We start from the raw sequence: 27,744 nt of genomic DNA, 5'->3' as shown, positions 1-27,744 counted from the left end.
AGCTCAACCTTCAACACCATCATTCCTACGAAACTCATCTCCAAACTCCGTGGCCTTGGCCTCAGCTCCTCCCTCTGTGACTGGATCCTGAACTTTCTAACCCACAGGCCACAATCAGTAAGGATAGGCAACAAAACCTCCTCCATGATCATCCTCAACACCGGTCCCCACAAGGCTGTGTCCTCAGCCTCCTACTATACTCCTTACACACCTATGATTGTGTGGCTAAATTGCTATCCAACTCGATTTTCAAATTTGCTGATGACACCACCCTAGTGGGTCAGATCTCAAACAATGACGAGACAGAGTACAGGAATGAGATAGAGAATCTGGTGAACTGGTACAACGACAATAATCTCTCCATCAAATGTCAACAAAACGAAGGAGATTGTCATCGACTTCAGGAAGCATTTGGAGAACATGCCCCTGTCTACATCAATGAGAACAAAGTAGAAAGGGTCAAGAGCTTCAAGTTTTTAGGTGTCCAGATCACCAACATCCTGTCCTGATACCCCCATGCCTACACTATAGTTAAGAAAGCCCAACGACTTTACTTTCTCAGGAGGCTAAGGAAATTTGGCATGTCAGCTACAACTCTCACCAACTTCTACAGATGCACCATAGAAAGCATTCTTTCTGGTTGTGTCACAGCTTGGTATGGATCCTGTTCTGCCCAAGATCGCAGGAAACTACAAAAGGTCGTGAATGTAGCTCAATCCATCACGCAAAGCAGCCTCCCATCCATTGACTGTCTACAATTCCAGCTATCTCGAAAAGGTAGCCAGCACAATTAAGGACCCCAAGCACCCCAGACATACTCTCTTCCACCTTCTTCCGTCAGGAAAAAGATGCCAAAGTTTGAGGTCACGTACCAACCGACTCAAGAACAGTTTCTTCCCTACTGCCATCAGACGTTTGAATGGACCTACCTCGTATTAAGTTGATCTTTGCTCTACACCTTGCTATAACTGTAACATTATATTCTGCAGCCTTCCTTCCCTATGTACGGTATTCATTGTTTGTACAGCATGCAAGAAACAATACTTTTCACTGTGACAATAATAAATCAAATCAAATAATGGTAATGTCACTGGGTTAGTAATCCAGAGGGCCAGGCTAATACCCTAGGTCAGGGGTGGGCAAACTTTTCCGTGCAAGGGCCACATTCAGAAATTCACAATTCACAAAGGGCCACATAGTATATTAAGTAAAATAATTACTTCACCCGGTTATGATTCTGGGCGCCTCATATAGAACATAGAACAGTACAGCACAGAACAGGCCCTTCGGCCCTCGATGTTGTGCCAAGCAATGATCACCCTACTCAAGTCAACGTATCCACCCTATACCAGTAAGTAACCCAACAGCTCCACCCATTAAGTTTTTAAAAAAAATTTTTAAAAAATTTTTAAAAAAAAAAAATTTTTTTTTTTTTTTTAATGACTTGGTGGGCCGCAGAAATACCTTTGGCGGGCCGCATGCGGCCCGCGGGCCGTAGTTTGCCCACCCCTGCCCTAGGTACATGGATTCAAATCCCACCATAGCAGCGGATAGAATTAAATTCAATTGACAAATCTGGAATGTATAAAACCATCTTCAATCATTGCAAAAATGCATCAGGTTCACCAATGTCCTTGAGGAAATGAAATCTGCCATCCTTGCAAGGTCAGGCCTACATGTGACTCCAGACCCACAGCAAGGTGGTTGACTCAACTGCCCTCTGAATCGCCCAGCAAGCCACTCAGTTCAAGGTAAAGTGTCTATATCCCATGTAAGAACTTAAAAAAGTTGAATAGTCTCACACAAACGGCAAACGATGATGGGAAAGGTTCTCGGACGTGTGTTCGAATTTTTAATCCCTTTACATTTTATATAAGGGAACAACAAACTCTGACAATTCATTAGGACTCTTCACTCATGAAAAGTCTCTTGGCTTCTCAACACATCTTGATCACGTCAACCACAATTTCTTGCTACTACACATTCTGTTTGAGACAGAAGAAAATGCTGAGCCACGAAAAAGGCCTTCTTGCACAATGGCGCCATCCACAGCTTCATCCGTCTTTCCTGACACTGCGCTGCCGATGGCCTCCCACCGCCAGATGGCGAAGAAGAGAGAGGATTGTCAGCGGCTGATTTTCATGATTTGCGACGTCACAAGATTTTGAGCCGCCTGATCCCCGGCACGCGCGCGCGCACAGAGCGCCAGAGATCGGCCCTCTGGCTGCTGATTGGACCAATGGGCCGAAGGGCGGTCGCGGAGGACTACTCCGTGATTGGATTGTTCTGCCGTCAATCAAAGCGGAACCCTCGTGCGTATTGCGTCACGACGCAGTGTTTTGAAGGGGCCGCAGTTCCAGCCCGGGGGAAGTGAGAAGCGGTAACTTGGTCCGTCCAGGTAAAGTGTCCGGGCTGTAGGGTGGGCTGTGGGCTGGGTTGGGCCTTAGTGACTGTTCCGGTGGGGCGGGGGAGTTAGACTGCTGCCTACCCAGGTCGTGACACTTGCTCCTTGCCTGAGGTGTGGTGATCCTTAGGTTAAATCGGCAGCAGTCAGCTCACCCCTTCAAAGGGGAAAGCTGTGGTCATCTGGGACTATGGCGACTTTACTGAACAGTAGGAACTCTGGTAATGCCTCTGATCAGCATCTTCCTCTAAAGCCCGTCCTAACTCAACACTTTCTCCTTATTCCCAGTAAACTACGATCTGTCCAACTTCCCTTCTTGATCCCCATGTTGGCCACCATCGTCCACTCTGTTGTTATCACCTCTTCCCCAGCCAATTAGAAACCCATGTCCAACTCTCTATCCTCTCAAATCCTTGGAACATCTTGCCTCCAACTCCATGTTTGAATGCCTTCAATCAGGTAAATTCCCCACCCTGCTACCAATCTGCAGTGGCCCTCATTGCAGTCACACATCCTCCTTGTTCTTAACCTGTCTACAATGTTCAACACAGATGATTGACCACACCATTTTCTACTAGTGCCTCCCCACTAGTGTCAAGATCGATGGAGGCTTCCCTCACCTTGTTCCTTTCATATCTATCAAATTGTAGCCAGAGAATTGCCTGAAATGGCTTCTCTTTCTGTTTCCATACTCACATCAGATGTCCACTAAGAATCTACCCTTGGTCGCCTCTTATTTTTTGATGTTGTCTTTGGAGACATCATCAGAAAATTCATCAGATTCTACATTTATGCTGATTACACCAGTCCTACTTCAGCACCATCTCTCTCTTCTCCCTGGTCTGATTTGTTGCATTGTTGCTCGGATATCAAGTACGGATGAAATGTTGGAAAGACTAAAGTCATTGTCTTTTTTCCCCTGCCACAAGCTCTATTACCTAACCACCAACTCCAGAACTAGCTTGCTTCCAACCTTGGTGTCATAAGCAGGTTAGGGCTAAACAGTGGGCTAAACAGCTGGCTTGCAATGCAGAACTGCAGCAGCGTGGGTTCAATTCCCGTACCGGCCTCCCCGAACAGGCAGCCGGAATGTGGCAACTAGGGACTTTTCACAGTAACTTCATTGAAGCCTACTTGTGACAATAAGTGATTATTATTATAAGAATGGTAGATATAGAAGCAGGAATAGGTCATTTAGCCCTTTGAGCCTGGCCCACCATTCAGTATGATCATGGCTGATCTTCTACCTAACTCATGCTTCCACCTCTGGAATTCAGCTCTGCCCCTCTACTCCTTTAAGACACTGCTTAAAACCTATCCACCTCTGGAATTCAGCTCTGCCCCTCTACTCCTTTAAGACACTGCTAAGACACTGCTTAAAACCTATCAGTCAGCTGGCCTAATATTTCCATAAAGCAAAATACTCTGGATGCTAGTAATCTGAAATAAAAACAGGAAATGCTGGAAAAACTCAGCAGGTCTAGCAGAATCTGCTGAGAGTGAAACAGAATTAACATTTCAAGTCTGTATGACTCAAGAGTCATTAGAAGCAATTCAGAAAATTTCACTCAACCCGTTCCTGTTTTGAAGGGCTTATATCATGAAGAAAGGGTGAGCAGGTTGGGCCTAAACTTATTGGAGTTCGGAAGAATGAGAGTTTATCTTATTGAAAAATATAAGATCCTGAGGGGACTTAATAGGTAGATACTAAGAGGAGCAGGGGAAATTAGAACAAGTGGACACAGTTTCAGAAGAAGTAGACATTTTTTAAAAGATGGAGATGAGGCTAATTCTTTTCTCAGAGGACTGTGAGTCTGTGAAATTCTCTCCTCCCCCCCCCCCCCCCCCCCCCCCCCAAAAACCTGTGGAAGCTGGGACATTGTATTCAAATGGATGGATTACATTTTTGACAGAGAAGGGAGTCCAGGGTTATGGGACAGACAAAAAACTGGAGTTGAAACCACAACCAGATCAACCATGATCAACCATTGAATGGCTTGAAGAGCTGAACAGCCTCATGCTGCTCCTAAATCCAATGTTTAAACTCAGAGATTTATTCAAAGCTATACTTTCAGTTCCCTCCATGTCTCTGGCCCTCAGTTTCAATTGGTGGCTTTTATTGGAAGGCATTTTTTCTTGAATCTTTCACAGAACTGCCTCAAGGAAGCATTGGGTTTGACACCAGGTTGAATTGGGGTCTTCTTCAGTCCCCCATAAACTCCATTCTCACTGAAAATAAATATTTAAAAAAAAGTTCTCCTATGCCATTAAGGATGATATCCAACCAATAACTCAATGTCTATGTGGCGATTAGACTCCTCTGAAGGGTTATCACAATAATACCAATATCTAGAGCATTGGCTTTCCGGTCTTGCAACCTGAACGCCACCTCTGGGCTTCTGAGGACTCCGCCGAAGAAAAAAAAAACATATGACAAAATGTGGGAGCAGCATCAAATATGAAAACAAGATGGGGTTGGGGGGGGGGGGTGGGGGAGAGAGAGAGAGAGAGAGAGAGAGAGAGAAACATCAAAGGCAGAGGATTCTGACAGCCAGAGAGAAATGTCTACACAGCCATGGAGTTAAAGAAAGGAGGAATCTCATTACTTTTATCCCCATGTATTGACACAGGAAATTAACATATAAAAAAGGAAGAGTTCCAAGACTGTTGTTATGCTTGCCAGCAAATAACAGCATTATTGTTGCATTCACACCTGACGTCTGAATGCATGATCTTTCCAGCAAGCATCACTGGACAGCAATCAGGAGTGACCCCTTTGCACCAAAACTCGAGTCTTGTTCCCCTATCACCTCTGTGCTCACAAGCCTACATAGGCTCAAGCAATGTCTTAATTTTAAAACTCTCATCCTTGTTTTCATTTCTCCATGGTCTTATCCTTCCCTATCTCTTTAATCTCCACAGCCCTCAGATATCTGCACTCCTCTAATTCTGGCATTGTGCATCACCAATTATGCTACCTCTCATCATTTGTGGCCATTCCTTCGCTAGCTCAGGAATTCCCTTCCTACACATCTCCCCTCTCTACCTCGCTTCCCTCCTTAAAACCTTGACCAAGCTTTTGTTTATCTGACCTAATATCTCCTTTTGTGGCTCGGTATCATACTTTGTTTTGTAATGCTCCTGTGAAATGACACACCTTCGGGTATCCCGTTATGTTAAAGGTGCTATATAAATATAAGTTGCTGTTGTTGATGAGATGTGTTGCCGCATGGATTGCATAGTGCAACAAATGAACCATACATAGCAAAGGGGAATTAGGTGGGAGGTGGGGGGAGTTGATAATTATATACTTTAAGCTACCCTGATTACGAGTAACTGTCAGGTTCAGTGGCACGAGCAGCTAATTTGCTCAGAATTAGGTTGCAGTTCGAGAAAGATTCCTTCTCACTTCCTGAAAGTGTGCGGATGAACCTTGAGCTCCCAGTTAAAAGTGCCTCTTCACTGGTATATTATTCAGGCTTTGATTCAGATACATGCTGACATCTCAATGCTTAACTAAGTAAGCTTCGAGCAGCATCCAAACCTGCTCATCAAAGCCTGGTTAGATTTTAAGTAAGGCACCTTAATCGTTTGACCATCGCAGCTGTTGAATTCAGGAATGGCTTGAATAGAACCAGAGACATTACTTGTGTTTTTCATTTGCATGCTTTCTTCACCAACTGAGTCATGGGGCATGAATATCAGAAAATGTATATTTCCCTGGATATAAAATGCATTAACTGCCTGTTTAGCTGCCCTAATCCAGAAATGATCAAATCTGAAAATGTACATTTTTAAGACCCTCACAATGTAGAAAAAGCATTATGGCTGATTAGAACTGATCAGTGACTCTGCCTAGCCTCCACTCTGCTAACAGTGTGTTGCTTTGTCTTTTATTTCAGCTTATGCATCATTAATCTGTACAATGAGCTCAATGCAATGGGATTTTCCGTTGGAGCTTTGTTGCCGGCCTATGGCCTTTGTAGCCCTCACGGGCCTTGATGTGACTTATAATGCCATACATCGAGCTATTTGGGATGCCTTTTGTGCTAACAGACGGGCTGACCGAGTCCCTATTTCATTTAAAGTACTTGCTGGAGATCATGAATACCCTAAATGCAGACAAAAGGTAAGCAACTTTAGTAGTCAGAGTACTAGTTTGTACGTTGCAAGATGGGAAGTTTGAGTATTATGAAGTGAGGTTAAATCTGTACACCACAAATGCCGTAATTTGCTGAAAAAGTGCACTATAAAAGACAAGTGAGTCATAATGAAAATGTTTATTTTTCAGACATTAAAATAAGGGAACAGTGCATTTAAGTTTAACATACTTTTGTTTGTTTTACTGTAAAGCCTAATGTACTCCATTTTCCCAAGCTTGAAAGTGGAGAATTCCTACTCCTGATTATAGTGTCCATGTTCAAAGGGCCAAGCTTTTACTGTGATGGGTGTCCATCGTTTGATAGATGTTGCCGAGATTGGCCAATATGAGATGGCACGAATATGTGGTTAGAAGCTTGTTTTGGGGTCAAATTGGACACCAAGGTTGTGAATGGTGAACGGTAACTAGGGAATAGCTTGGAATGGGGTTTCCACCTTCTCAATATTTAATTGGAGGAAATTTCTGCTGATGCATTACTGAATGTTGAATAGGCTTGCAACAGTGGAGGGATTGACAGAGGTGGTGGTGAGATAGAGCTGGATGTCATCAACTTGCAGATCGATTAAAGTTGGACATGGAGAGGATGTTTATCGTTATCACAATCACAGTGGATGTACTGCACTGTTACGGTGCACTTTATCTCCCAATCTGAATACCACGTTGCACTGCACTTGTATAAATTAGTTATTTCCTAAACCGCACCTCGATATATACAAATTCATGGAACCTAAATTATGTGTAATTTCTGAATATGTATCGATGCAGACTACAAAATGAAACAAAAAGTAATATTCTTGTCACAGTTTTGTTTCCTCGTTATTTACTGATTTTTCTTTTTCTTTCCAGAGGACTTCTTATGAGTGGTACATTCCAAAAGGAATCCTCAAAACTGGTTGGCTGAACAAACATCTCAACCTTGTTCCTGCACTGGTGGTGGTCTTCTATGAACTGGACTGGGATGAGGCTCAGTGGAAGGAGAAACAGTCTGAGTGCGCCACCAGAGTAGAAATTGTCAGGTTTGTAATTGAATATTCTTTTGAGAATCTTTTTAAAAATCAATAAACGAATGCGCCAACATTAATAACTTCTCTGGGTGTTTAACATTTCTTGGGATAATTTGAAGATAATCTGTAACCTATGAACTGTAATTTCTTGGTCAGGCAATGCTGCACATCTGCTTCTTAGTATCCAAGTGCTGCCAAATTGCCATAATCAATATGTTCCAAAGTGTCATAGAAATTTAGCTCAATCGGCTTTTATCAACCAACACGGTTGAATAGTATTATTCAACTGAATATGTAATTCATGCAAAGATAATCCTTTTTCCATGATATCCTGCAGTGTTATATGTTAACATACTTAATCTAATGTTAATACAGGGTATTCTTAGAACATAGAACGTACTGTGCAGAAGGAGGCCATTCGGCCTATCGAGTCTGCATTGACCCACTTAAGTTATCACTTCCATCCTATCCCTGTAACCCAATAACCCCTCCGAACCTTTTTATGGAGGAAACCCACGCAGACACGAGGAGAACGTGCAGACTCTGCACAGACGGGGAATCGAACCTGGGACCCTGTCGCTGTGAAGCCACAGTTCTAGCCACTGCTACCACGTTGCCCATTTATTCGCAAGCTCTTTATTGTAACACGTTGTGAAATTTAAAACTTCCTTGAAAATATTACAATCTATCCCTCTATTCCCATCCTATTCATGTATTTATCAAGATGCCCCTTAAATGTCACTATCGTCCCTGCTTCCACCACCTCCTCCGGCAGCGAGTTCCAGGCACCCACTACTCTGTGTTAAAAAGACTTGCCTCGTACATCTACTCTAAACCTTGCCCCTCGCACCTTAAACCTATGCCCCCTAGTAATTGACCCCTCTACCCTGGGGAAAAGCCTCTGACGATCCACTCTGTCTATGCCCTTCATAATTTTGTAGACCTCCATCAGGTCGCCCCTCAACCTCCGTCGTTCCAGTGAGAACAAACCGAGTTTATTTAACCGCTCCTCATAGCTAATGCCCTCCATACCAGGCAACATCCTGGTAAATCTCTTCTGCACCCTCTCTAAAGCTACCACATCCTTCTGGTAGTATGGCGACCAGAATTGAACACTATACTCCCAAGTGTGGCCCAACTAAGGTTCTATACAGCTGCAGCATGACATGCCAATTCTTATACTCAGTGCCCCAGCCAATGAAGGCAAGCATGCCGTATGCCTTCTTGACTACCTTTTCTACCTGTGTTGCCCATTTCAGTAACCTGTGGACCTCATGGAGGTAATACTTTTAACATCTTCCCTTTGCTCCCAAACTGGTGCCTTTACATAATGCCGCCTCCATCTGCTCCCATGCTGATCCCTCCCCCACTACCCACTTCCTAATCATGGCTATATTAGCCGCCCAGTAGTAATTGCAGAAGTTCAGCAGTGCCAACCCACCCTCCCCCGACTGCGCTCCAGCACCACTTTCTTCACTCACGGGGTTTTACTCACCCACACAAAGTCCAAAATAATCTTATTCACCCGCTTGAAAAAGGCCTCGTGGATGAATATGGGGAGGCACTGAAAGACAAACAGAAATCTGGGGAGGACTGTCATTTTCACGGTCTGTACCCTCCCCGTCAGTGATAGTGGGAGCATGTCCCATCACTTAAAGTCCCCTTCCATTTGTTCTACCAACTGGGATAGGTTTAACCTGTGTAGTACCTCCCAATTCCAGGCCACCTGGATTCCCAGGTATTGAGAGCTCTTCCCTACCATTCTAAGCGGCAGCTCTCCCAGTCTCTTCTCCTGCCCTCTTGCCTGGATCGCAAACATCCCCGTGTTCAATTTATACCTTGAAAAATTGCCAAATTCCCCCAAGATTCTCATTACCTCCCCCAACCAACGGGTCCGAAATGTACAGGAGCAGGCCATCTGCGTAGAGCAAAACCCGTTGCTCACCCAAACCAGCCCTTTCCAGTTCCTAGAGGCTCTTAACACCATGGCCAATGGCTCTATGGCCAGAGCAAACAGTAACAGGGAGAGGGGGCACCCTTGCCTCTTCCCTCGATGTAGTTCAAAATACCCCGACTTCAGTCGGTTCGTATGCACACTCGCTACTGGTGCCTGATAGAGCAACCACACCCAGTCAGTAAAGCCCTCACCAAACCCAAACCTTCCCAGCGCCTCCCACAGGTAATTCCACTCCACCTGATCAAAACCCTTCTCCGCATGCGTCGCTACCACCACCTCTGCCTCCTCTCCTTCTGAGGGCATCGTAATAACATTTAGAAGCCTTCAAACATTGGCCTTGAGTTGCCTGCCCTTAATAAATCCCATCTGGTCTTCCCCATCACCCCTGGGACACGATCCTCTCTCCTTGTGGCCAGTATCTTAGCAAGCAGTTTGGAATCCACATTCAGTAGAGAAATTGCCCTGTATGACACGCATTGCTCCGGATCCTTCTCCCGTTTCATGAAAATGAAATTGAGGCCTGCAACATTGTTAGGGGGAGGATTCCCTTCTCTCTTGCTTCCTTCAATGTTCTCACCAGCAGTGGGCTCAATATGTCTGAAAAAATCTTATAGAATTCCACTGGGTAGCCGCCAGGCCCTGAGGCCTCGCCGACTGCCTGCCCTCCAGCCCCTTGATTACTTCCTCAATCTCAATTGGGGCTTCCAGCCCCTCCTCCACCCTCGGGAACCTCAACATCCAGAAATTGCCTCATCCCCTCCACCCCAGCCAGGGGTTCAGACTCGTATAGTTTACTGTAAAGGTCCTTAAACACCTTGTTCACCCCCGCTGGGTCCAGGACAGTATTACCATCTCTACTCTTTACTTTACCTAGCTCCCTGGCCGCCTCTCTTTTCCTGAGCTGGTTCGCCAACGTTCTGCTTGCCTTTTCCCCGTACTCATAGATCGCCCCCCCACCCTCTTGCCTTCCTCAACTGTTCCACTGCTTTCCCTGTGGTCAAAAGCCCAAACTCCGCCTGTAACCTCCGCCGCTCCCTCAGTAGCCCCGCATTCGGGGCCTCCGAGTATCTCCTGGAGCATCTCTTCCACTAATCTATCTTCTCAGACTTTGTCATCTCACACGGCCACTTCTGGTCCATTTCTCCATGCACCGGAGGGTGATTTCTCCTTACTGTCTCACTCTCACTGCTTTATCCCATAAAATCCGGGGAAAAAAGGGGAAAAAGGTCCAAACGTCTGTTACAGGCAGGAGCTATCAAATGTGCGACTTATCCCTCCATGGCCGCCACCGGAAGTCCCGTGTTTACACATTTGTATTGTGTGTAATCAGTGTTTTTTCTTTATGTGCCATTTTTTAAAGTACTTTTTTTTAGTTAAATGGGGTATCTGACGCTTGCAGAAACCAGATTTAAGCTTCCATACCAAAATGCTGGCAGGTTAGAGCTTTGTTTGGAATTGTGGAATGCACCTCGCTTGTCCAACTGTAAGGCGCATTCAAGTACAGAGTTAATTGTGACCAGCCAGGGATTTAACAGAAAGGCTGCGGTACACAGATACCCTAAATTTGCAGCTGCTTGTTCAGAAGATTAGCTTGCAAGATTATATGGAGCCAAATGGGAATGGTCTCACTCGAGTTATTGCCTTGTCTGTTACCTGTTTTGATTCATTTCAAGCAGAAAACTAGCTGCTCAAATAGTTCCCTGTCCACCAAATGCAGGACCAAATCAGATTTGCTTTACCTTGTGCGCATAATTCTGAGGTTGCTTGATTGCTTTATTTTATATTTTTATTTCCATGTTGCTCTATGAATTGTTTTGTGGTTGCAGACAAAGTTTGCAAGGAAGAAACACAAAGGTTGCTGTTGTGTTGATACAGAAGAAAACTCCCTTACCTCCAGGTACTTTCATTGCAAGGTCTTTTGAAAAGGGCGGGGGATGGGAATGTATCAAAAAATGCTGGGAGCAATCAAGAAGTCTGTTGACATCGAAAGAAAACAGAAATTAATGTTAAGGGGGCAGACTATTCTTCAGAACTGTTCTAAAGAAGTGTGCACATTCAATATGTTAACTTGTCTGTTTTTGCTGCAGATGCAGATTGACTTGTTGAACATTTCTAGTATTTCTGTTTTTCGATTCTTTTAACTTTGTTTCCAAAAGTAGGTTGTAAATATTTAAAATTGCTTTGAAGTAAATATTTACTCAAGACTTATTCTATGATTTCAATATTTTAAATGAAACTTTAATTGTAAGAAGCCGAATCAGACAAGTTTATGACTTTGGATACATTGCTTTGAAGTAATTGCATTTTTTGTTCAGGGTTTTGTTTTGAAATAAAGATGCTTAACTTCTGTGTTGTTTTTTGTGTGATGTCTAACAAAACTAGTGCTTCTGTTTTATTGAAGGAAGTCCAACTTTTATCACTACTTGTACAGATGTGAAAATGGTCCATTTGAAATTATTTTTTTTCCTTTTTAAATCGATTCAACAACACTGAAGAGGAAGCCACCACTCCCCACAAACCCCAATTGTTTGAAAGTATATGGTTGTAACACATTTCAGAAATCTAAAGCGCAAAGCTTTAATCATGGAGCCTGACTATATCCTAGTTTTCATGGTGAGGAATTGGGGGAATGCAAATTCAGTGTACACTTATTTTTTGCTTTAAATTCCACCCTTCCAACACAATCAGTTTTCACTTTTGGAAGTACTAGCTCTTGCTGTAACCATTCTTCATGGACCAAGTGATAGGTTTTGCAAAAATATTTTATCATGACTCGTGTTGCAGCCGGACCCCGTCCAGACTCACCTGATTTCTGCAAGAACATGTTTCCCTGTGGGAGGTCCTAAATAGTTATCTGAAGTGGGATCTTAACTTACTTTATTAGTTACTTTATTTTGCCTTGCCATTTCTTAGTAGCTGGGGTTTCTATTACTAGTTTTTGCCCTGACATAAATCACTGATCAAAATTGACCGGTTTGAGGGAAGCTGCCGTTGACCACTAAATCATCAAACAATTAAACCATACGTATATTGAGATGTCCATACTAGGTTAAAACAATGAGGCATCCAGATTTCTTACCACTGCAATTTGTTGCCGGCCTTCCCTGTTTGCCTGTAACACAAGGCAGTTTTTTTGCCTTACTGCCACAATGGTCCAGAAGGTCTTCCCAGTCAAAGTCACCTGATCTGCATCGTTTATTTTGTTACATATTGTGTTCAGGAGAAGTTGTAAAGACTGTCGTGAGTAGGTGTGAAGGCAAAATGGTCTGTATACATCTTTAATTATTCTCTGTCAGGCTTTGTGATCAGGTTTTTCTACTGATTGGAGAGTTACTAGTTTGCTTTAGTATCCGGTGCGTGAAGAGTTTATTCCCAGTGGTTGTTCCATTCTATTGGTGACTGGACTCTAGACATGATCACTTTTATAACAGAACACAAAATGAAAAACACTCAGCAGTTGGCCAGTATCTATAGCAAGAGAAACACATCAAACTGTCTCTGGGTTAAAGTTTCTGTTTCTGCAACTAAGTGGGCGAATTCTTCTGTTTGAACTGGCTGGCCAGTGAGATGCTTTTTTTTTTATTCGTTCATGGGACGTGGGAGTCGCAGGCTGCCAGCATTTATTACCCATCCCTAATTGCTCTTGAGGGGGCAGTTAAGAGTCAACCACAGTGCTGTGAGTCTGGAGTCACATGTAGGCCAGAACAGGTAAGGATGGTATGTTTACTTCCCTAAAATACATTAGTGAATCAGATGGAACCGTTGTCGATAGTGAACAATCGACAACGGTTTCATGGTCAGTTCCAGATTTTTTTTCAATATAAATTTAGAGTACCCAATTCATTTTGTCCAATTAAGGGGCAATTTAGCGTGGCCAATACACCTAGCCTGCACATCTTTGGATTGTGGAGGTGAAACCCACGCAAACACAGGGAGAATGTGCAAACTCCACACGGACAGTGACCCAGAGCCGGGATCGAACCTGGGACCTCGGCGCCATGAGGCAGCAGGGCTAACCCACTGCGCCACCGTGCTGCCCAGTTCCAGATTTTTACTGAGTTCAAATCTCACCATCTGCAGTGGTGGAATTTGAACCTGGATCCCCAGTGCATTACTCTGGGTCTCTGGTTTATTAGTCCAGTGACAATACCACAACGCCACTGCCTCCCCATGGTGAGGTGAACTACAAAAATATAAATTATTAAAAGTGTGACCTGCCAAAACTCCAAGATTCAAACGTATGGTATGCTTTTTTCATTCGGGCATGAATATGTAATTGTTGAGATTGAAAGGAAAATAAACATTTAGTAGCATGCCAGCAGTTAGCAGGCCAGTTAGACTAAACTGGCAGCATGGTAGCATTGTGGATAGCACAATCGCTTCACAGCTCCAGAGTCCCAGGTTCGATTCCGGCTTGGGTCACTGTCTGTGCGGAGTCTGCACATCCTCCCCGTGTGTGCGTGGGTTTCCTCCGGGTGCTCTGGTTTCCTCCCACAGTCACAAAGATGTGCAGGTTAGGTGGATTGGCCATGATAAATTGCCCTTAGTGTCCAAAATTTCCCTTAGTGTTGGGTGGGGTTACTGGGTTATGGGGATAGGGTGGAGGTGTTGACCTTGGGTAGGGTGCTCTTTCCAAGAGCCGGTGCAGACTCGATGGGCCGAAAGGCCTCCTTCTGCACTGTAAATTCTATGATTCTAAACAATAAGTCTCTAAGAAGTACATAAGAGAAACCTGGAGTGACTGTAATGGCATACACACTGAAAAGGCTTTTGGTGTTTACATTGTGTACCTTGTGTTGCCCTATTATGTGTTTTCTTTTCTTTTTGTGTACTAAATGATCTGTTTGAGCTGCTCATAGAAAAATACTTTTCACTGTGCCTCTGTACATGTGACAATAAACAAATCCAATCCAATTGCTGCCACTGTGCGGTGGTGGAGGAAGTGAATGTTTAAGATGGTGGACTTCTTTGTCACGGACAGTGTCAGCTTTCATTAGTGTTGTTGGAGCTGTTATAAAAAGTTTGTCACCTCATCGCCACCTCATTTAGATTAAATATTTTTTCCATTTAATGCTTCTCAGGTGAGGACTTAATTGCTTCAGAGAGAGCAGCAGCACTGTGCAATGCCTGTGACTTGTCAGGAAAGTCTTTGTTTGTGCTACCACACACTGATCATCTCGTAGGTTACATTATCAGGTAGGTGCTTCACATTTTTGGCTAGTTCACTCTTGCCATAATCTAAATTTTAATATGTTTTTAGAAAGCTTTTCTTGTAACCTTGGGCGAAACTCTCCGACCCCCCGCAGGGTCGGAAAATCGCCTCGGGCCGCCGAAAATCCCGCCTCCGCCGTGGCAGAAATTCTCCGCCACCCGGAAATTGGCGGGGGCGGGGAACACCACCCGCTGATCGGTGAGCCCCCGCGGCGATTCTCCGGCCCGCGATGGGCCGAAGTCCCGCCGCTGGGAGGCCTCTCCCGCCGCCGTGGTTTGAACCACCTCTGGTGGCGGCGGGATCGGCGGCGCGAGCGGGTCCTGGGGGGGCGCGGGGTGATCGGACCCCGGGGGCTGCCCCCACGGTGGCCAGGCCCGTGATCGGGGCCCACCGATCGGCGGGTGGGCCAGTGCTGTGGGGGCACTCTTTTTCCTCCGCCACCGCCACGGCCTCCACCATGGCGGAGGCGGAAGAGAATTCCCCCAGCGCGCATGCGCCGGTGGTGACATCAGCGGCAGATGACGCACCGGCGCATGCGCGAACCGGCGAAGGCCTTTCGGCCAGCCCGGGTGGCGGGCGTTAAAGGCAGCTGGAGCTGGTTTGGGCCCCAGTCGGTGTGGTGCCAACTACTCCGGCACCTTTGGGGAGGCCCGACGCCGGAGTGGTTGGCGCCACTCCGCTACACCGGGACCCCCAGCCCCGCCGGGTAGGGGAGAATCCCACCCCTTGTTTTGTACGCTAGTTTAAAATAATTGTCCTCCTATAAACAGTTATATTTGTTCAAAGTGCTGCTAGGGCCAAGTCTGATTCAAATGTTCCACATGGGATTAACAGGTCTTCTGTTTTAACAATACTGTATGCAACACGTGAAGAGCAGCTTGGCTATGCAAATACACAGAGGCTACTAGGCAGCTCGCTACTGAATGTTAATGGAACAAAAAAGCAAAAGTCATGTTCTGAACTGAATGAAGATTATTGTAGTTCTGTGCTTTTAACCTGGTCGGAGCCCCTCTCGCGATGCTGGACTGCTGCTCGGTGCTACTTTAACTTGTTTGGAGTTCCTCCTTGTTTGGAATGTTGACACAGCCGTTTGATTTTTTAAAAAAGTTAATAGCATTCTTGGTTTCATCTATGTTTCATCTAGAGGTATTGAATATAAAAGTGAAGAGGTAATAATAAACCTATATAAAGAGTTAGGATGTTGTATGCAGTATTGGGACTTGCAACATCAGAAGGATATGGTGGTGTTTTTTAGTGAGGTTGCCCTAAAGGTTATTTAGGATGCTGCCTACTGTGGGAAATGCCAATATGAATAAAACTTGAATTTTTAATCAGAAGAACACATTAGCAGCTGATTTGTTATTGTTTGTAAATAAGAAAGGATGGAGCAGAGCAGTAGTTGAGGGACAATTGGCATAATAGGTGACTAGGATAGAGAGATTAGGTGGATTGACCATGGGTACAGGGATAGGGTGGGGAATTGAACCTTGATAGGATACTCTTTCGGAGGGTGCCGATTCGATGGGCCAAATGGCCCCCTTCTGCACTGTGGGGATTCGATCGAGATGCTGCTTTAACAGACTCTTGAGGTTGGAATAGATTTTCATGGTTCGTGCTTGAGGCATAACAAAATTAACATTCAACCTTCGATTGAATCAATGGATGGAGGAAAAGAGGGATGATGGGATATGGTAACAAGGTAAGTAAATGTGATGAGGATTATTTGTTGACATGAATGGTAAATGCTGAACATCTGTTTCAATGTTGTAGCCTCTATGTATTTTTATCTGTAGAACAGAGGTTTAAGGAGAATGCCAATACAGTTCAAGTGGCTAAGTATCCTATCAATGTGGCTTTGTCATTATCACCTGTCCTGAGATATAATAGCAAATCAATTCCGTTCATATTCTCACAGGTTCTTTAATTTAGAATACCAAAATTTGGGAATTATGCTTTTTTAATGGAAAGTTTAACAGACTTGTCTCTTTTTTTATTTAAACAGCTTGTTTGGTATTTCTAAACCTGTGTTAACTCTGTTATAGTCTTAAACTGTACCCTAGACAAACTAAGTCCAAAGGGAACTAGAGTTGAAAAAAATTAAAGTCTCTCGCCTGTTTGTTTGTGTCACAATTTTATGTACTGCTTCTTTGCTGAGGGGCTTCCCTTGCTGCGATGTTGATGTTTAATTATAATAAGTATTTAACTTTTATTTCAATTAGAGTTCAGGTAGCATTTTTTCCATACTAAAAATGTATATTTTTGTTTTGTCACCTTGTAGGTTAGAGAATGCTTTTTATGAGCATGCTCAGACATATTATTACACCGAGATCCGAAGAGTTAAATCACATAAAGAATTCTTGAACAAAACAACTCATCAGGTAAATATGGTTGAGAGCATTGCGCAAGGAGGGACGGGGGAGGGGGGGGGGCAGGCATGATGGGCCGAATGGCTGCCTTCTACACTAACTATTCTGTGGGTGACGTGTCCTGTTATCTAGCCTCCTCCAGTTTAGGCTGGTGACTGTTATTAATGTAGAGAACTAGGTGCCTGAGAGTGTTTCATAAAGCTGTAGTTATAATCCCAACCACAGCTCAGCATCAATAACTTAACTTTGGACTATGGAGAATTTTCACAGAATGATTGTAGTTACTACATAAGAAAAAAACATTTGGTGAGTCTGCACCAATTCCATCCCCAGCCTTTTTAAATTCCTCCTGTTCAAGTGCTTATCCCATTTCCTTTCAAATGATCTGGTCTCTGTCTTGATCGCCATTGTGATGAAATATCCTGTGGCCTAATGGCCCTCAGTGGCATAACCTTTCTTCTCTGTTGCCCTTTGTTCTTGCAGCTTATATCCTTGGTCTCTCACCACCATCCCCATTTGTCCACCAGTGGTTGGAATCTTTCACTAATTTCCTGCATCAAAGTTCCCAGGTTTCACTTGCTCCTTTGCCGCATGCTTCTCTCTTGAAGTTGTTTCCATTCACCAATGTTGCTGTCCACTTGTCTCTGCTGGAAATGCTTGGCCCCACACATACCACATCCCAGTCTCCCTCCCTCTTCTCACCTGTTCAGGCCCCCTTGTGACCTAACTTTACTTTCACCCCCACTTCCCAAAATCCACTCATTCCTCTGGCGCCCAAAGAGCTGTCAGTCTTTCCCTACTCCCTCTAAACAGCCAGGGTTGCTTCCAGTCGCCATTAAGTTTGAGTTGGCTCTCTGCTGTGAGCTGACATTACCATTTCTATGGCAGCAGCATGCGATCCATTCACATATGCTGAGAGGCAAATTGGTAGGGGTGGCGACCATAATTATGATTGGGAAAGTAGTCCAGGGTTGTTTTGCTTTGTTAATTGCATTACATAATTTGATTTTTGGAAATCTTCAACAATTGACTATTTATAATAAAAGGGTTCAGTTACTGCTCGGGGATCTCCCATGTCCAAGGTGGTTTTCAGTGTGCATCCTGGGGTCTGAAGCACAGAGGCCTAGCATGTCTTCAAGACTAGTGATGTAAACGTTTGCTACTTGAATTCAGATAATTGTAATTTAAGTAAATTAGAGGCAAGTTAATGGATTGCAAACTTCTTCAGATCCAGATCCAGTGCTTTACTTTGTAAAAATATTATTTTACATCTATAATGAAATGGGGCAGTGTGGGGAACAATAATAAATTATTTATTTGGGTTTATTGTTTAGGTAATACATGTTCATTTGCAAGCTGCATGTCAAAGTAATTTTGGAATTATTACACTTCATATAACCAATGAAAACTCTTTGGAAATAATTAATACATTAACAGCAAGCATCTGGATCTGAAAAGTTTCTCCATTGTGGAATCTGTTCACAACTGGCAGTTCAGTTTGCAGTGTGTTGCAAAGCACAATCTGTCTATGTTAAACTTATCTGATTTAAGGAATGCCAAGATTCTTTCTTTGTAGTTTAAAATCTGCGTCTTTTGTTTTGACAGCTCTTATTTGTGAGACATCAGTTCAAAACTGCTTTCTTCAGTGAATTGAAGCAGGATACACAAAATGCATTAAAGTAAGGCTTTTGTTAATTATTAATGTTCTTCATCTTTGTCAACTTTGTTATTATAATTGGTTTCTAACTGTCTAGATCAGGGGTGGGCAAACTACGGCCCGCGGGCCGCATGCGGCCCGCCAAAGGTATTTCTGCGGCCCACCAAGTCATTAAAAAAAAAAAAAAAAAAAATTTTTTTTTAAAATTTTTTTTTTCTTTTTTAAATTTTTTTTTAAGGTTAATGGGGGGGGGGCTGTTGGGTTACTTACTGGTATAGGGTGGATACGTTGACTTGAGTAGGGTGATCATTGCTCGGCACAACGTCGAGGGCCAAAGGGCCTGTTCTGTGCTGTACTGTTCTATGTTCTATATGAGGCGCCCAGAATCATAACCGGGTGAAGTAATTATTTTACTTAATATACTATGCGGCCCTTTGTGAATTGTGAATTTCTGAATGTGGCCCTTGCACGGAAAAGTTTGCCCACCCCTGGTCTAGATTACAACTGACCCAAAAAAAAACTTGGCTGGGAGAGGAAAGATTCTTCTCATTTTTCAATCATTTCTATCACTTCACCGTAAGCTAAAACATTTTCATGTTTTGGAATATGTGGGGATTGTTGCAGAGAAAATAAACAGGAGCAACTAAGTTCCCACCACTGCTCCGTAAATAGTATGTCTTCATCCGCAGAGTTTGAAGTGGAAATAGCTTTCAGCTTTCCACCTTTTCAGTTGCCAATCTGACCAATTACTTGCATCTTCCCTCCACTCTTTCCAGAAGAATGCAGAATTGAATTAGTACGATTAAATGTTAATGCATTTTGTCAGCATCGCCTGATGTAAAAACTTGACACTTGTAATGCTGCTTTCTAACAAAATACTTGTTAAATGTTCATTCTGCACCTTGGGGATCTTTATTTTCAGAAACTACAGAACAGCTTATAACCTTGTACATGAACTGAGAGCCCATGAGACCAACATGCTTGAAATCAAGACCATGGCTGGATTCATCAACTATAAGGTGATTACGCAACTTATTAATTATAGTATTATTTTGTCAACTGATTATTGAGTTAACTACATCACCACAGATGAATATAATCGCTAGAAGTAACTATCATAGAATCCCTATAGTGCAGAAGGAGGCCATTCTGCCCATCGAGTCTACACTGACCCTCTGAACGAGCACCCTAACGTGGCCCAATTCCCCACCCCCCCCACTCTAACCCTGTAACCCCACCCAACCTTTTAGACACTACAGGCAATTTAGCATGGCCAATCCACCTAACATGCACATTTTTGGACTGTGAGAGGAAACCAGAGCACCCGGAGGAAACCCATGTAGATGCAGGGAAAACTTACAAACTCCAACACAGTCACCAGAAGCTGGAATTGAACCAGGGTCCCTGGCGCTGTGAGGCAGCAATGCTAATCACTGCCACTGCACTGCCCTAACTAGTGTTTGTGTATTACAGCAGTCCTGAAACTGTCTATCTGCTTTTCAAAAGAAAGCCCTACTAATCTTGAAAGCTTTGAAAAGCAACAAAACATCACTCTTGTAAGTTAACAGGCAGAGAATCTGCAATCTAATGACATTTTGGCTTTTTACGGTTTGAGATGTCTGTTTTGGAAATCTAGCATCTACGACATAATTTCCATTGTTGCTTGCCAGTTCATTTTCATATTATATCTTGCATAGAGCAGTACCAAATTCTATAGTCTGTCTGCTATTTGATGCTAGCATGCATTCTATCATGAACTAGATGCTGCTTAGGAATGTGTTCAATTGGAAATTAGTATAATTGTTTTATTGAAAACAGAAGAATTCAGAATGTTATATAAAGTTAGGAAGAATTGGGAATAAAATACGGTTGATTCATTAATATATTTGGTAGGATTCTCCAGTCTCCCAGCCGCGTGTTTTCTGCAGCACCGGGCGCTGGCGGCGGGATTCTCTTCCTGCCGCTTGTCAATGGGATTTCCTGTTGAAGCCACCTCATGCCAATGGAAAACCCTTGGGCAGGCATGCGCTGCCAGCGGGAAAAGAGAATCCCAACGGCAGGAGAATTCCAGCCATTATCTTCCCAATAAGCTCAACAAAGTTCCATCCTATGAAGCTTTGGCCGTGTATCTGATTTTGCAAGTGTTGTGTTTTAAGCAGTAAATTGGGAGCTCGGGTACATCTTTTCCGAGCATGAGTCAGGATTGGTTTATTTGCCATCCAGCTTTAATGCTGTACCTGACCTAGAACAGACATGAAAGTTAGGATCACAAAACAATTCATAAATGCTGTAGATGCCATATATACGGTGGGATACACTTGACCAGGGCATGCAATTTTCATTTTTCTTTCTGCTTCTATTCCCCCAGATTTGTCGTTTATGCTTCCAACACAATGCTCCATTGGATGCCATCGCTCAGTTCCGTAAGCATGTGGATTTGTGCAAAAAGAAGATAGGAAGTGCAGAACTGGCATTTGAACACACAGCTTGGATGTCTAAACAGTAAGGTCCCACTGACGTTTTAAACTTGTAATCGCTCTCTTGTCCCATGTATGTTATGTGCATAGATGGTGGTGTGTGATCTCTTTGCCCATGCGTTCCTCATCTACCGCTGTTTATACTAATCGATTTAAACTGGATGCCCACAAGGAATTTATTTGTAATGCTTCCCTTTTTTTCTCTTTATAAGATTTCAAGCATTCGGCGATTTGTTTGACGAAGCTATTAAACTTGGCCTCACAGCAATTCAGACCCAGAATCCTGGCTTCTATTACCAACAGGCAGCATATTACGCACAAGAACGCAAACAACTAGCGAATCAACTCTGCAGCCACGATGTACGTAAAGTTTCCAAGATATATGGAGTTAAGCTATACCTGGTAGTTTGCGACTATTCATAAAATATATTCATGTTCTATTATTTCATGGCATCTGTTTTACCCTGCCATTGTGAGCCATTTTCTGAATGTGAAATGTGAGGCTGGTTCGAATGCAAGATCGAAAAGTTTTTTTTTTTCCTTGGGCTGTTGGTAATGTTACAATTCCATTTGATATAACTGGACAGGAAGATCCCAGAATGAAACACTAGCTCTGAAGACCGTAACTTTTACTTTTTATATCTTCAAACATGGAGGAACAGCGTCACAGGACCGCTAATTAGTTTTAACACGAAGAAAAAGACATTTGTTAAACATGAAGAAATTAGACTATATATTACAATACTCTTTTACTCTTTCCACTCCCCAGCCACCCCCAATTTCAAACTTAACAAATACACACAGGTTTTAAGATTAACGTGGATGGAAAAAGTCAATTTGAAATTCCAGTAGTCTCATTTAACACACACCGTCCCTTTTTTAAGGTACACCAATTGGCTGTAATCATATACACACCCCGCTCTGAAACCCCAAATGAATGTCTGGCTATCTCAGAATGTCCCCCGATTATTGTGATGTAAGAGTTTCCACACTCTAATCCCAAAAACACGTTTAAAAATCTTCTCTCATAATTATGCTTTCCATTAGCGGTTTGCATTCTGAAATCCAGTCCACGTTTTCCAATAGAATCTTGTGAACGCATCTTCCGCTCCACCTTTATCCGTAAATCCACTTCAGGACTTTACACCAATCCTTCAGGATTCCTTTGTCTAGACTGACTTTCACTGTTACACAAACTCTGATATTCTGGCGATACTGTCTTCTCAATGTATTTTTTTTTCACAACTGAAATAAGTCCCAAAAGATGTGCTGTTGGATAATTTGGACATTCTGAAATCCTCCCTCCGTGTACCCGAACATGCGCCGGATTGTGGCGACTAGGGGCTTTTCACAGTTACTTCATTGCAGTGTTAATGTAAGCCTATTTGTGACAATAAAGATTATAATACATTCCAAACTTTATGGTTACTTTGGAAATCTATCTTCTCACCAGACGATTCTTTCTGGACTTTGTGGTGCCCAAGAACCGTATCCTGTTCTATTTCCAGGTTCCTAGAACCAACCGTCCTTCAGTTTCTCTCGAGCTTGCTCTCTTTCATATTACTCCTTTGGGTAGACCCATGCACGTTGGGGTACTTTAATGTTACTTCCGTCACTTTCTCTAGCTGACCATGTCAGATGGCACTGGCGCAATCGGTCATATTAGCCACAGCCACCAGAGGTGACCAAAAACTATTCCAGAAGGGAAGCTATAGACCTCCCCACCATCTTAACATGCCTTAGCACTGAAGGAAGCATGCACTCCCCTTAACTGCGCTCTTGCAACTTCCAGAGCGCTGATCTCAAAGACCACTGATGTAGCCATTTAAATGAACACCAGCGCTAGCAGAATATGTTCAGATACAAACTTATTCCACTAAATTGGTTAAATATGAAAGTTACCTATTGAATTTAAAATCCATTCAACTGAGATCACTGAGGAGACTGCAAAATAGATCATTGGGGTTGAGGAATAACGGTTAGCAATTAAAACGGCATTTTTGTCCAACTGGAACTGCAGGATTAATTGTTCCTTCAGCAGTTCCAGCCACATTTGATCTTGCAGGAAGAGCAGGACAACCGAGGAGTTTGATGACTGGAAACACCCAATGACAAGTGAGAGAGAGACTGGATATTCAAACCTTGGCAGCAATTGTTCATATGGTTTGGGTAGGGCAACTTGCCTCCTGGTGGATAATCGAGGCTCCACTCTATGCACATGTTTGCACCTCTGCCATTTGCTTATTAACCTATGTAAAGCATATCCTGGGCAAGGTGCCATGTGTGTGTGTGTGTGTGTGTGTGACTGAGAAATGCATATTGAAAACTACACACTGATTGGAGTGCTTCAGCCCAATGTCCATCAATTGTTCTATTTACGTTGCATGTTTTTGTTAAGAGTTCATAATCTTTTGTAGGCTGACTGTGACATATCTAAGATTGAAGGGGTGAAATTAACTTCTCCTGTTTGACAGCATCACATTTTGTTTTAGTGGATGGTTTCTTAAATATTTATTCTGCCATATTATGTTTATTCTTTGTAGCCCTCTACCACCTATCCTAGTCCTGACCCGTTGGAGACGCCTTCTGGAGTATTGGACTTTTTTGGCCAAAGACCTTGGAGGCAAAGTCACCAAAGTAAGGCAAGAATTACCATCAAAACAAGGCTTTTGATGGATGCCAACTATGATCTAGGAAAGGTCTTTTAAAAATGTTGTGGTCAAAACATGAATTCCCCTCACTGCATTTAATTGCCCAATTTTAAATGTATGTTCTGGACAGCAATGAGGCAAGCTTAGCATGTTTGTGAGGCTGTCCCAACATGCTCAAGCTTTTCTGTTGCAATTGGTTATTGCGGTATTTAATTATGTGCTACCGCAGGCAAAGATCAGTTCTAGTGCTGCTCATTGTTTAGATTTCAACGATTAAATTTGTTAACAAGTCAAATTTCTAAGTTCTGAGAAGCGCAAGTTTTAGTGAGGAGCTGAAGGAAATTAGTATTAATTTAAAAAATGGTTTTGTGGCAATTATTGGGATTGAAGATGGACAAATCTCCAGGGCCTGATAATCTTCATCCCAGAGTACTTAAGGAAGTGGCCCTACAAATAATAGATCTATTGGTGGTCATTTCCAAATTCTTTGGACTCTGGAAGGGTTCCTACAGATTTGAGGGTAGTGAATGTAACCCCGCTATTCAAAAAGAGAGGTAGAGAGAAAATGGGAACTACAGACTTGTGAGTCTAATGTTGGTACAGTAGTAGGGAAGTTTCTGGAGTCAATTATCAAGCATTTCATAGCACAGCATTTGGAAAGCAGTGGTGTAATCAGACAAAGTCAGTATAGATTTATGAAAAGAAAATCATTCTTGACAAATCTGTTAGAATTCTTTTGAAGATGTAACTAGTAGAGTTGACCAGGGAGAACGGTTGGATGTGGTTTCTTTAGGCATTCAGAAAGGTTTAGCAGATTAATATGTAAAGTTAAAGCGCCTGGGATTACACCCTGTATGCTTTAACCGATGCCAATGCTTATGTAGTTACATTGTATATCTTGTGTTGCCCTATTATGTATTCTCATGTATTTTCTTGAATTTTGTTTAATTCTCTTTTCTTCCATGTACTGAATGATCTGTTAAGCTGCTTGCAGAAAAATACTTTTCACTGTACCTCGGTACACGTGACAATAAACTAATCAAATCCAATCCAATTAGGTGTAGTGTCTTGAAATGGATAGAAAGCTGGTTAGCCGACAGGAAGCAAAAGGTTGGAATAAATAGGTCTTTTTCTGATTGGCAGGTAGTGACTAGTGGGGTACCACAGGGAGCTGTGCTAGGACTCCAAATGTTCTCAGTATATATTAATGATTTGGACAAGGGAACTAAATGTGTTATCTCCAAATTTGCAGATGGTGCAAAATTGAGGGTGAGCTGTGAGGAGGATGCAGACATGCTTCAGCAGGATTTGGACAGGCTGAGTGCGGCCCGCCAAAGGTCTTTATGCGGCCCACCAAGTCATTAAAAAAAAATTTTTTTTTTAAATTTAAAAAAAAAAATTTTTTTTTAATTTTAAATTTTTTTTTAAGGTTAATGGGGGGGGGCGCTGTTGGGTTACTTACTGGTATAGGGTGGATACATTGACTTGAGTAGGGTGATCATTGCTCGGCACAACGTCGAGGGCCGAAGGGCCTGTTCTGTGCTGTACTGTTCTATGTTCTATATGAGGCGCCCAGAATCATAACCGGGTGAAGTAATTATTTTACTTAATATACTATGCGGCCCTTTAAAATTGTGAACTTCTGAATGTGGCCCTTGCACGGAAAAGTTTGCCCACCCCTGGGTTATTTGCTTCAGTAGCAAAAATAAGAAAGCAGATTATTATTTGAATGGGTGTAAATTGAGAAAGGTGGATACTCGGTGAGTATTTGGTGTCTTTGTGTATCAGTCGTTGAAAGTGAGGGCGCAGGGTACAGCAGGCAATAAAGAAGGCAAATGGCATGTTGGCCTTCATAGCAAGTCGATTTGAGTATAGGAATAGAGATGTTTTACGGCAATTGTATAGAGCATTGGTGAGGCCACATGTTTCAAAGCTATTATAGGTCTCTTCATTTAGTTAAAGCTTTTCACTCGAGACCAATAACCTTTCTTTGAATCCGAAAACCCAGGTATTTACTGAAAAGAAGCCACAAGGTTCACAGTTCAAAATAAAAGAAGTTTAAGTCAAAGAACATTGAACGATCAGATATGTTAAAAATACAATTAACTCAGTTACTTGTACTCTAAACTGAATTCTTAAATCGGATTTCCTTTTAGCCCTAATGAATTCAAGTCAGAACTTATCAAAACTTGGAAAGTTAGCCGCTTGGTCTGAGTACTGCTTCGAAGATTCACATAAGGACGGAGATTTCTTGGGCCTTTTTGTTTATTCTCAGCAAGGTTGTCCCTTCAAACCTTTTCTGATCTTAATATGGTTGCAAATTCCCCGTTCAACTTGGCTGTCTTGAGCATAATCTCCTCGGGTCAGAACTGTCCTTTAATACTCTTTAAGAACATAAGAACTAGGAGCAGGAGTAGACTATCTGGCCCTTCGAGCCTGCTTTGCCATTCAATGAAGTCATGGCTGATCTTTTGTTGCCTCAGCTCCACTTTCCCGCCTGAACACCATAACCCTTTATTCCTATGTTCTTCAATAAACTATCTATCTTTATCTTGAAAACATTTAATGAAGGAGCCTCAACTGCTTCACGGGGCAGGGAATTCCGTAGATTCACAATCCTTTGGGTGAAAAAGTTCCTCCTAAACTCAGTCCTAAATCTACTTCCCCTTATTTTAAGGCTATGCCCCCAGTTCTGCTTTCACCCGCCAGTGGAAACAACCTGCCGGCATCTATCCTATCTGTTCCTTCATAATTTTATATGTTTCTATAAGATCCCCCCTCATCCTTCTAAATTCCAACGAGTACAGTCCCAGTCTACTCAACCTCTCCTCGTAATCCAACCCCTTCAGCTCTGGGATTAATCTAGTGAATCTCCTCTGCACACCCTCCAGCGCCAGTATGTCCTTTCTCAGGTAAGGAGACCAAAACTGAACACAATACTCCATGTGTGGCCTCACTAACACCTTATACAATTGCAGCATAACCTCCCTAGTCTTAAACTCCATCCCTCTAGTAATGAAGGACAAAATTCCATTTGCCTTCTTAATCACCTGTTGCATCTGTAAACCAACTTTTTGCAACTCATGCACTAGCACACCCAGGTCTCTCTGTAGAGCAGCATGTTTTAATATTTTATCATTTAAATAATAATCCTTTTGCTTTATTCCTACCAAAATGGATAACCTCACATTTGTCAACATTGTATTCCATCTGCCAGACCCTAGCCCATTCACTTAACCTATCCAAAACCCTCTGCAGTGTCCTCTGCACTTATTGCTTTACCACTCATCCTAGTGTTGTCTGCAAGCTTGGACACATTGCACTTGGTCCCCAACTCCAAATCATCTATGTAAATTGTGATTGCCCTGATCCCTGACACGACAGATTACCAACCAGAGAAATCCCCATTAATCACCATTCTTTGCTTTCTATTAATTAACCAATCCTCTATCCATGCTACTACTTTACCCTTAATGCCATGCATCTTTATCTTATGCAGCAACCTTTTGTATGGAGTTTGCATCTAAAACTCATTCTGTCCTCAGCTTGGCTATGCCAAAAAAGTCCAACTCATTGTTAGGAGTCCTTCAGTTCATAAGAATTGTGACACAGTGGTTAGCACTGCTGCCTCAGTGCCAGTGACCCGTGTTCGATTCCAACCTTGGGTGTGGAGTTTGAAGATTCTTCCCGAGTCTGTGTGGGTGTCCTCCAGGTGCACCAGTTTCCTCCCACAGTCCAATGATGTGCAGCTCATGCTAAATTGCCCCTAGGTGGGATTACAGGGGTAGGGTGGGGGGATTGGATTGGGCCCAGGTACTGTGCTCCTTCAGAGGGTCGTGCAGACTCAATGGGCT

General features: G+C 43.0%; 1 protein-coding gene across 1 annotated transcript in view; it reads left to right on the top strand.

Moving 5' to 3' along the window:
• The first annotated feature begins 2,297 nt into the window (after positions 1 to 2,297).
• The window catches only part of trappc11 (trafficking protein particle complex 11), a 70,819-nt gene continuing 45,372 nt past the window's right edge, over positions 2,298 to 27,744 (top strand). The window contains exons 1-11 of the mRNA XM_038805710.1: positions 2,298 to 2,398; positions 6,307 to 6,533; positions 7,413 to 7,582; positions 11,354 to 11,424; positions 14,609 to 14,723; positions 17,018 to 17,117; positions 18,711 to 18,784; positions 19,685 to 19,781; positions 21,131 to 21,264; positions 21,452 to 21,599; positions 23,783 to 23,876. Of these exons, the coding sequence (XP_038661638.1) occupies positions 6,330 to 6,533; positions 7,413 to 7,582; positions 11,354 to 11,424; positions 14,609 to 14,723; positions 17,018 to 17,117; positions 18,711 to 18,784; positions 19,685 to 19,781; positions 21,131 to 21,264; positions 21,452 to 21,599; positions 23,783 to 23,876 (1,207 nt within the window). The 5' untranslated portion in view covers positions 2,298 to 2,398; positions 6,307 to 6,329. The remainder of the gene's footprint in view (positions 2,399 to 6,306; positions 6,534 to 7,412; positions 7,583 to 11,353; positions 11,425 to 14,608; positions 14,724 to 17,017; positions 17,118 to 18,710; positions 18,785 to 19,684; positions 19,782 to 21,130; positions 21,265 to 21,451; positions 21,600 to 23,782; positions 23,877 to 27,744) is intronic.

This window comes from Scyliorhinus canicula, chromosome 8, assembly GCF_902713615.1.
Source record: "Scyliorhinus canicula chromosome 8, sScyCan1.1, whole genome shotgun sequence".
In the NCBI taxonomy this organism is placed as follows: Eukaryota; Metazoa; Chordata; class Chondrichthyes; order Carcharhiniformes; family Scyliorhinidae; genus Scyliorhinus; species Scyliorhinus canicula.
This window is presented reverse-complemented; position numbering and strand designations above follow the sequence as displayed.